Genomic DNA, 10,668 nt, shown 5'->3' with positions numbered 1-10,668 from the left:
TACTTGGGGCAAGGTTCAGCAATTAAAATGGGATGTCTCCAGTGCCTTTCAGCCAAGATTCCCAAGGCACAAATGTCAGAATACTGGTAGCCTTAAAAGGGTGAGAAGAATGAGTATCTCATTGTTCTGTTCGAGAAAATGGATAGAGATGGTGACCCACAAACATCCAGTAAGGAAAAACAATCAGGAGGATCCCAGTATGTTGAATCTAACCTTCTGCTCTAACTGCCCAAGTAGAAAGGACTGAAGTCCTTAAGGAAAGTAGTTCAAGCTTCAGCGGATCCCCTGGTGCTTCCTTTGTGGACTCTCGTTACTTCTCTCTCAAGCTTACTGAACACTGGATCATTTACAATGAGGCTGCTGCTGAAGAGCAAGTAGTGAATTTTTGTGCATGTATTCAGATTATACTATTTTTGTTCAGATAAACTATCCCTACCCCTTCTTTTTAGGGGAATTAGATGAGATGACCTCTTTTCTCAGCTCTCTGAACCATCTTGCCTGTAGATATTAGAAGTGAAGAAAGCACAAAATAGAAATAACTGTACTAGAACTGCACAATAGTATGCGGCATAAGGTCAGCTCACCAAATGTCAAAGGAGTCATTAGGAGGAAGTAAAACTATGACAGGACAATATTACACCCACTTTCTTTACTTCCACCATGGGTGCTCATTTTATTTTTCCAGAACCTCCCCTGAGCTCTGGGAAACAGTGGTCTCTTTTAGTCTTACAAAAACCAAAAAATAACCCCCCCCCCCCCCACAAAATGCCCACCTTCCCTATGAGTAACATTGCTCATTTGACTGTGATTGTTCAAGGATTTTCTATACTAATAGAATTCTACCTTTTGTCTAATATTTCTCTCTCTCTCTCTATATAGCAGGTAGCGCAGTTCCTAGTTACAGCACTGCTATATAGATATAGAGAGAGAGAGAAAGAGTAAATAAAACAGCTCTCCAGAAGAATTATGCCTGGTTTGTCTGTTAATTATGCTGGTGGTTACAAAACTATTGATGGTAAGTTTTGCAATTAAAAAAAACCCCAAAACTTTAAGTGTGGTGTGACTTTTAAGGGGAAGGGCACTAATGAAACTTTGGCAAATCACCTGCTAATAGTGCAAGTGTTTTGAAAGAACCATAACAAGAACAGAAAAACCAATAACTCTTCCCTTCCAAAGATAAGAACAACACAAAATGTGAGAAAGTAGTTTTACTCGGCAGCAGATAGCATAGTTCCTATTTACAGCACTGCTCGTCTACAACAAGTGGCAGTAGGACGAGGTCTCAAATCAATACAAACATCATACTGGTGTTGAGGCTTCAGTGAAACAAGGCAGGCATGGAATGGAAATGTGAACTTTTCAAAGAAAGCGAAGACAACCAAAGTTAACCAAGAGACTTCATGTACTTTAAAAACTGTCCTTACTCTGAAGGAAGCATTCTAGATATTATAGCTTAAATCCCAGATACTATAATCTCCTTTCAAATAGTTGAGAAAATATCAGGCCAATTTAGACAAGAACCACTTAATTTGGAATGTTTCTACATTAAACTTACAATATACGGTTTGCAGTTGCTTTTCTTTTTTTTTAAACAAATGAGCTAAGGTTAACCTCTTTCTGCTGGTTGCTTGTGCAGTTCTGGTATTTTTTGAATTAGGGTGATGCATGGTGGGGAAGGAGAGGGACGAAAGAGAGCAGGGAAAACTCAGGGAAGTTCCTGGGAGTATTGACACTGCCTGAAGTGAATCATGTGTTAGGCCCAAGAAACCTAACCACGTCTCCCTTAAAAGTCTTGATGTCATTAAAAACTAGGTTTCTCATTGCTGAAAGTTTGGCTTAGCATGTGCTTGCTTTTTCACTAGGACCAGAATTAAAGCAATGCTGAATGTCCTTAAAAGCCCATCCTGGAAGGATAGGCTGGAACTAATTTTCCATAAGGCCCCTGGAAGTAGGTTGCCTACAGAAATCAATGGGCATATCATGTGTAAAGGGGTTGGTGAATATCAACTATCCCCTCCATAAAAGATGGGTTTACACTGGAATTAAGCTGTGCAGTTTCTGCCTTACCTACCCCCACAGCGGTCTGAACAGCTGCATACAACCACTGGCACGTTTTCCCAGATATTTTTCCTAGCGAGTGGAGTCTGCTAGACGGCATCTCCCCTCCCCTACAAGGGGTTTAGGAGAATATGCCTGGTGCATGACACAGTGGTACAAAAGACTGACTGAAAGCTGCAGGAGCGTCAGAGGCCCTTGCTACACATTACGTGCATTATGCAGTTCAGTGGCCAATCGTGCAATAAATGCAAGGGGCCACGTGTGCAAAATAGAGCGCACGCCCCCCAAAATAGTAACAACCGGCTCTCCAGCTGTAAGGAGAGCCAACGAGCTACAAAACTAGTGTCTAAAGAGGTGCAACGAGCAATGCCGCTGGCTTTGAGAGACTGTCTTTCGAGGCTCGGGCTTGGCCATCTCATAGATTCATAGATGTTAGGGTCGGAAGGGACCTCAATAGATCATCAAGTCCGACCCCCTGCATAAGCAGGAAAGAGTGCTGGGTCTAAATGACCCCAGCTAGATACTCGTTTAACCTCCTCTTGAAGACCCCCAGGGTAGGGGAGAGCACCACCTCCCTTGGGAGCCCGTTCCACACCTTGGCCACTCGAACTGTGAAGAAGTTCTTCCTAATGTCCAATCTAAATCTGCTCTCTGCTAGCTTGTGGCCATTGTTTCTTGTGACCCCCGGGGGCGCCTTGGTGAATAAATCCTCACCAATTCCCTTCTGTGCCCCCGTGATGAACTTATAGGCAGCCACAAGGTCGCCTCTCAACCTTCTCTTGCGGAGGCTGAAAAGGTCCAGTTTCTCTAGTCTCTCCTCGTAGGGCTTGGTCTGCAGGCCCTTGACCATACGAGTTGCCCTTCGCTGTACCCTCTCCAGGTTATCCGCATCCTTCTTGAAGTGAAGAAAGAAAGAAAGAACATGTCCTCTGTTTTTTCGAGAGAAAAACAGAGGACATCAAGGCGTTGGGTTTCGTATCAATAGAGGACAGCGTAGCAGAAAACTGGACTGTCCTCTAGGATGGCCACGAACGCCGCGTGTCCCCGCAGGCGGTGGCGGGAGCGCAGCGGCGAGCTCCCGCAGGCGGTCGCAGCGCTGTCGGCGAGCGCTGACCGGTGACACGTCCATCGTGGACGGCTGCAGACGGTGGCTGTGGCGGGCATGGAGGGGAGGGCGGCAAGCCGCCAATCTCGAGGGGTGCACGTGCAATGATGACGGCCACCCTCAAGCCGCTCGTCTTGGGGAACACGCTTGACACCTTCCACACCAGCGGCTCCACGCGGATCCCGGACGGGCCCCCTCACTGTGGCCGCGACACCGGGGAGCGGCGCCGTCTCTAGCCCCCGGGGGGGCAACTTTCCTCAGAGATGCTGAGAAGGACGAGCGGTGTTTGCACCATGTTGGGGCCCGCTTTGTGCGCGGGCCTGTCTGGAGGGGGGCACTCTGCAGGACGGCTGGGTTTGCCCCCGCGGGGTCTCCCCGCGCGTCCTCGGTGGAGCTGGCCTGGCCCGGCCTGGCTGGGGGCTGCGGCCCCGCGGGGCGCTGACAGGAAAGGCTGCGTGCCGCGCGGGGGTGGCACCCCAGCCCGCGCCGGGCCCCGCCTCGTCCCGCCCCGCCTCACCTCGCCTCGCCCGCCGCCGCCGCCTCCGCCTCGTCGCACTCGAGCCATGGGGCCGCGCTGGCTGGTGCTGGCCGCGCTGCTGCGCCTGGCGGAGCAGGTGGGTCCGGCCCGGCCCGCGCGGGGATGGCCACGGCCACGGCCACGGCCACGGGGGGGGCGGCTGCGAGGCGAGGCGGCGCGCGGCCCGGCTCTGCCGGCACCTCGCGGGCACCGCCGACAAACCAGCGCCGCCGGCGGGGCCGGGCAGTGCGGGGTCGGGGCGGGGGGCAAGTGCCTCTGATTAATAGTCCCGGGGGTGGGAGATCTGTGTGTGTGTGTGTGTGTGTGTGTGTGTGTATAATATATGAGTGTGTGCGTGCAATATATAGTATGTGTATGTGTGTATATGCGTGTGTATAATATATGTGTGTTTGAGAGCAAGCAATATATATGTGTGTGTGTAATATGTGTGTATAGTGTGTGTGTAATATAGGTATGTGTGAGAGCATGCAGTATATGTGTGTGCGTAATGTGTGTATAGTGTGTGTGTAATGTGTGTGTGTGTGAGAGCATGCAATATGTGTGTGTGTAATGTGTATAGTGTGTGTGTAATATATGTGTGTGTATAATATGTGTGTATAATATATGTGTGTTTGAGAGCATGCAATATATATGTGTGTGTAATATGTGTGTATAGTGTGCGTGTAATATAGGTATGTGTGAGAGCATGCAATATGTGTGTGTGTAATGTGTGTATAGTGTGTGTGTAATATGTGTGTGTGTGTGAAAGCATGCAATATGTGTGTGTGTAATGTGTATAGTGTGTGTGTAATATATGTGTGTGTATAATATGTGTGTATAATATATGTGTGTTTGAGAGCATGCAATATATATGTGTGTGTAATATGTGTGTATAGTGTGCGTGTAATATAGGTATGTGTGAGAGCATGCAGTATATGTGTGTGTGTAATGTGTGTATAGTGTGTGTGTAATATGTGTGTGTGTGTGAAAGCATGCAATATGTGTGTGTAATATGTGTGTATAGTGTGTGTGTAATATATGTGTGTGTATAATATGTGTGTATAATATATGTGTGTTTGAGAGCATGCAATATATATGTGTGTGTAATATGTGTGTATAGTGTGCGTGTAATATAGGTATGTGTGAGAGCATGCAATATGTGTGTGTGTAATGTGTGTATAGCGTGTGTGTAATATAGGTATGTGTGAGAGCATGCAGTATATGTGTGTGTGTGTAATGTGTGTATAGTGTGTGTAATATGTGTGTGTGTGTGAGAGCATGCAATATGTGTGTGTAATGTGTGTATAGTGTGTGTGTAATATATGTGTGTGTATATGTGTGTATAATATATGTGTGTGTTTGAGAGCATGCAATATATGTGTGTGTGTCTAATGTATGTGTATAGTGTGTGTGTGTAATATATGTGTGTGTATAATATGTGTGTATAATATATGTGTGTGTGTGTGCATGTGGTATATATGTATGTGTGTGTATAATATGTAATGTATGTATGCAATATATATGTAGGTGTGTGTATAATATGTGTATGTATAATATACACGTGTATGTATGTATGTGGGTGTAATATATGTGTGCATGTAGTGTATTTGTGTGTGTGTATGTTGTGTGTGTATAATATATGTGTATATATATATATTTTATATATATATATGTGTGTGTGTGTGTATTTTATATGTATGTGTGGGGTGTACACCAGGATGTAGGGGAACGCCTGTTCACCAGAGCGCCCCAGGGGATGACAAGGTCCCCCCCACCCCCAAGACTATTTGGGGCTGCACATAAGGAAGAACTTCTTTACTGCCCGCACACCCGAGGCCTGGACCGCCCCCCCTCCGGTGGTGCAGGCACCTACTCTGGACACTTTTAAGAAACATTTGGATGCTTGTCTCGCTGGGATCCTTTGAGCCTAGATGACTTCCTGCTCCGGGGGCAGGGGGCTGGACTCAGTGGCCTGCTGAGGTCCCTTCCAGCCCTGATGTCTATGAAATCTATGAGATAAATAAAGTGTAAGCTTCCCCCCCCCCCAATAAAATTGGGGCCCCCTAAAGTGTGGCGGTTACCTGGCTTGCCCCTCAAGCCACTACTGAAACCATCCCCCTTTGGGGAAAAGGAGTCCTCTGATTAGCCCTCACCGTGCCATTGGCACTGGGAAAGATCCCCTGAATACCCTGGAATCAGAACTAGACCAACTAGATATTTGCACACACACATACAAAATCCCTTTTTTGTGTGTGCATATATGTAATTGATCTAATAAAAGAGCTCACCTCTGCCACCAGTTGGGATTCCTTTTGCACGTGGCTACAGTCTGCGTCCCTGGGGCCTCTTACCTGAGAGGCTTTGATGCATTGAGACGCGACCCTTTATTCCCAGTGGTCCTTGCTGGCAGGGGGCTGGGCTGAGAGGAGAGGTGCAGTGAAGGCTGGCAGGTCTAGAGCTTGACACCTTGTCTTTATTTTCTGCTGGACACCTTGTCTTTTTTTATGAGGGGGTAGCTGGAATATAAGGGTGGGGGTGAGCTGAGCCTAAAAAGGTTAGGTTTTCTTGCTGCAGTGAAGTGGGGGAGGGGGGAAAGACTAGAAAAGAAAATTCATGCCTGCATGTGCAAGCAAATGACAGCTTCAGACCAAACTTAAAGTCAGCCTGAGGAAAGCTTGGCCTTGTATCTGCTGGCTGAAGTGAAGGAAGCAGGGAAGAAAAATGGTTATTAGAAGTGACACAGTTTTTCTTGTTTTTCTCATTCAACCGGGGTTGCTTTCAAGATTTTGATCTGGTTAAAGTGTGCATGTTACCCACAGGAACTGGGTGTAATTCTTGCCGTTTCAGTCACTCAGGATATTTGGTGGTTTTAATAGAAATGGTTTAGGCCGTCATGGGGTTAAATATATTCCACTTCTAACGCTTCTCTGTGCAGTCTGCGTGTGCAGACAGGAGGTCTCCGGTTTCTCTCTCTTCCATCCATTCAGCAAGTTTCGGTGGTTCCTGAGTGAGGTTTTGCCTGGTGCTGGGCTGGACAAAGTGTCCAACGGGTTTCAGCGCATTAGTGACAGCAGTTGTGTTGCACATGTGTACGTTTGTCTGTAGCTGCCACAGTGCCTTGGTAACCCAACAGCCACTGGTGAGAAAGGTAAAATCATCCCAGGAAAAATGTTTTCAAAATACAATCACTTGAACAATCACAATCAAATTCAATCACTTGAACGGTGTAGATTTGTGTGGCCTGAAGGCATTTTTCCTCCTGGCAGACACGGGGACTGATGAGCGTGCCATGGTGTTACCTGGACTCTCTAGAAATGGTCTCATGTTGCTAGGTGTGAAGTTAACCTCTGGTTACTCCTAGAATCAGGAGTACTTTGATGCAAGCTCAGTTAAGAAGCACCTGCAGAATTCAGATCCAACTTCCAGTTGGATGGAAGCATTTGGATCTGGAGTTTGGTTTTGGCTCTGCTTTTCTTCTGTTACTTTTTTGGCTTTTTATGGAGTGCTGTGTTATTCAGAAAGGTCATGGTTTTGCAATACAGAACATAAAAGAAGCTAGCTGGGCCAAACACAGGGATTAACAGGCTGGGTGCGAGTCTCACAAACTATATTCATTTGGATTTGCAGATGTAAATATATATCAGGAGCATAAACGAAAGGGAGAAAATCTCCCTATAGTCTTATATGACCCTATAGAGTAAAATGTGCCAGCTGTTGAGAGCCGGGGAATTCTGAATTCCTTAAATGTTATGTTGAAAAAAGACTTTGTGGATATTTTCCCTTTTTATACCAATAATATCTCATCTCTCCATGCCCTCTCTCTGGGTGATCTCTCTCACTTGGTTTGGTCTGCATCTTTATGCTGTGAGATGATGATTCACAGCTTCTCCATTCCTTGTCCCTGTCCATCCCATATTGCATCTCAACCTGTTTCTCAGATGTATCGCCATCCATTTAAGCTGAACGTGGCTACCCCTACATTCCTGGTCTTTCCACTAGGACCAATTCTCCTGCCCATTCCCTGGCTATTTTTTTTGTCAGCTTCACCATGCCCCTGAAGCCTGTTATCTACTTGTCTTAATATTCTCTTTTCCCTCCCCTCTCACAGAATGGTGACTATATATATGTGTGCTTCCAAGACCCGGAGTTAGACTTTTAAGATTTATGGACCATGTCTTGCTTGTATATGTTTGGACAGAGGCCTGTTCCTCAGTTCCCAGATGTTGATTTTGGCCCTCAGGCACTTTATTAGTGTAAAATATTAAATAATATTCAGTGAAGCCAACACAGATAACAAAATCAAACTTAAAAAGTGCCAGATATTTTATTTCAATTAACTTTTATTTGTAATGGGATTTTTAAATGTAAATTAAATACACGCTTTAATTTTATATAAGCAACTTATTTATAATTTATATTTATGACAACCTATACGAATGCATACTGTTACTATAATCTACTAAACTCATTAAAAAAATCAAATACTTATGTCTTAATTTTTACTTTAGTTTAAAGAAAGTGAAATTCTTGAAATGACATCCTGGTGGAAGTAATTTGTGAAGCTTCTGGAACCAGAGTTTGGTTAAGTGTTCAACCAGCTTTTGACAGCAGTAAGCTCCTTCTGTAGGTTCAGAGAGAATATCTTGTTCAGTATAGCGTAGTCAGCTAGTTAAGTTCCTCAATGACTGTTTCTTTCAAAGCTGAGAAACTGATTGTGAGTTGAAAAAAATCAGGAAAGCCTCTGTTTTCTATTCCAAACTATGAATAAAAGCATGACATGAGAGGACAGGATTTTGTAGTTCTGAAACCTTGAAGAACTTGGTGATCAATGAATTTAAAATGCAAAAAACATTTTGCAACAGTTACCTTTTCTGTAGGTATCCAGCACATACAACATAGTTTTAACTGAGAAAAAATGTAAATGCTGATTTGGTGCTTTCTTAATCCAATTCCACTTTCCATCAAAATAGAGCTTGATGCAAACTGCAAGTAAAAAATTAATCATCACTTAAAACATATTATTCATCATTTTCTGACAATAAAAATGTAAACATTAAGAATCTCAGTAAAATGTATGTTACATTGTATAATTGCTTACATAAATGTAACTAGATAAATGGTATTTGTGTGATTAGCAAAAAGAAGGAGACTACACTGAAGGTGATAGCTTTAGTTAAAAATTGGCATTCTTTTATTATCAACCTATGAGAATCAACCTATCTTTAGGAAAATAACTAAAAAGTACAACTGAAAAATGAAATGGATGATTTAAACCACAGGCTTAATTCTGATATATATCAGCAAGCAGGGAAGTTAGATTTAAATCAATGTTTTGAGTGCAACTGAATGTTGTATAATTGGATGGAAAGATAATGCTTTGTCAGGGAGCAGCTGAAGTTTTGGTGACAGAATAAAGAGAAAGAGAATGCTAGTTCATAGCACCTCTTAATCACCATTATGAGAAATTTAATATAACACATCACATTAACCTGATGTGTTTGCACATTCTTGTACGTTCTTTATTTTATATGTTTAAAGGGGCCTCCAGTTTCCAGTTTGTTTTGGTTCATCACGAGTTATGGTGCAAGGTTATAGATAATGAACAACAGCAGATATGACTAAAATCTCACCTTCAGCATATTGCTGAAGCATTGCATTTAAAGATGGAACAAAAATAAATTAAAAATAGGTGTCCGTTACAAAGCAGAAACCTACTGATGACTCAGCCCTCACAAGCATCAATCTCTGCATTTGGTGTAGGCTAAATTCTGGTTTGGCAGTGTGAACTAGGATTAGTGAAGAAAGGCAGGATTATAGGGTTTACGAAGTATTGTTGACCAGATTCTCATCTTTATGGCAATGGAAATTCAGAAAAACTCCAGTCGAGCTTACTTGCGCTTAACATGGGTGACAGAGATCTGTGTCTGGCCCTGGTTCTTCAAGAATTTGTGTGGGCCAGATATGTTTAGTTACTGCAGTGTTGTTTTTGCACTTTATAAATACACTATAAAATCTTCTGCTTTCTCAGTTTATTCAGGGAATTTGTATTTAGATACGTTGATGGGTGGCAGTATGACGTGCTACCCTAAAAAGAAAATCCATACCCATAAGGAAGAACTACAGCGTTTTTATTTTTGGATCTTTTCTGGGTGGGGGGAGATGGAAGAGTGCTACAGGGAAAATTGTGGTTTTTAAGTCGGTGGAACGTGAATATGCAAAGCTTCTTGCTTATGTGGTGAAAATCACCCCTCTGCACAGGACCAGCACGTGACTTCACTTAAGTAAATTATAGGCCTTGTTACAGCCAGTGGGAAAATTTTACCCAGGCAGATGAACAGTTTGTCCAATGGACCCATAATCTTTGAGCACAGTTTGCAGAAAAGTGACTTGGAAGAGTTCATATTCTGATCTTATGTCATTTGAAATAATTATCTTATCATTGATTTCAGAGAGATTTCCTACCACTTGAAAGGTAGATTTAGTCCCAGCTATCTTTGTTCTCCAAATTCTGGACAGTGTATTTTAAATAACTCTGAATTTGCTCTTCTTGCAGCAGATTCTGCTCATGAGCCACCTGCATCTCTGAACCTAACAACAGGTTCTCATGTCAATGCTGAGTGACTTCACTGTGGTTTTAAGTGCGTAGACAATGTTACCTATAGGACTCAGTTCCTGTTTATAATCGTCTGCTTGACAACCTGAATTGGAGAAGACAGCTGAGTAAAATGTGACCGGTAAATGCAATGTAATGTGGCAAAGTTCCTGAATAACAGTAGATCACGAGGTCTTAAGCAGACAGGAACTTACCAGCCGGGCAGGGGTTAGAGGAAATGTATTTCATGAGAATGATATTGCAGTCATTTACATCTTCAGATCAGTGCTGAAATTAGGAAGATGGCATATTCCAAATCCCTTTGAACTGCAAGGAAGATTAGATTCTTCTGTAAATTTCTGTGTGGTTCCCCTTCGTCTTAGATAGAGTCAGCTC

The 10,668-nt window shown here is 43.6% G+C and overlaps 1 protein-coding gene across 1 annotated transcript in view; it reads left to right on the top strand.

The window, feature by feature from the left end:
• Positions 1–3,670: 3,670 nt before the first annotated feature.
• Positions 3,671–10,668, top strand: part of TNFRSF1B (TNF receptor superfamily member 1B) — a 30,331-nt gene continuing 23,333 nt past the window's right edge. The window contains exon 1 of the mRNA XM_059716927.1: positions 3,671–3,777. Within this exon, the coding sequence (XP_059572910.1) occupies positions 3,727–3,777 (51 nt within the window). The 5' untranslated portion in view covers positions 3,671–3,726. The remainder of the gene's footprint in view (positions 3,778–10,668) is intronic.

The sequence above is a fragment of the Alligator mississippiensis genome, chromosome 13, assembly GCF_030867095.1.
Source record: "Alligator mississippiensis isolate rAllMis1 chromosome 13, rAllMis1, whole genome shotgun sequence".
Lineage (NCBI taxonomy): Eukaryota > Metazoa > Chordata > Crocodylia > Alligatoridae > Alligator > Alligator mississippiensis.
This window is presented reverse-complemented; position numbering and strand designations above follow the sequence as displayed.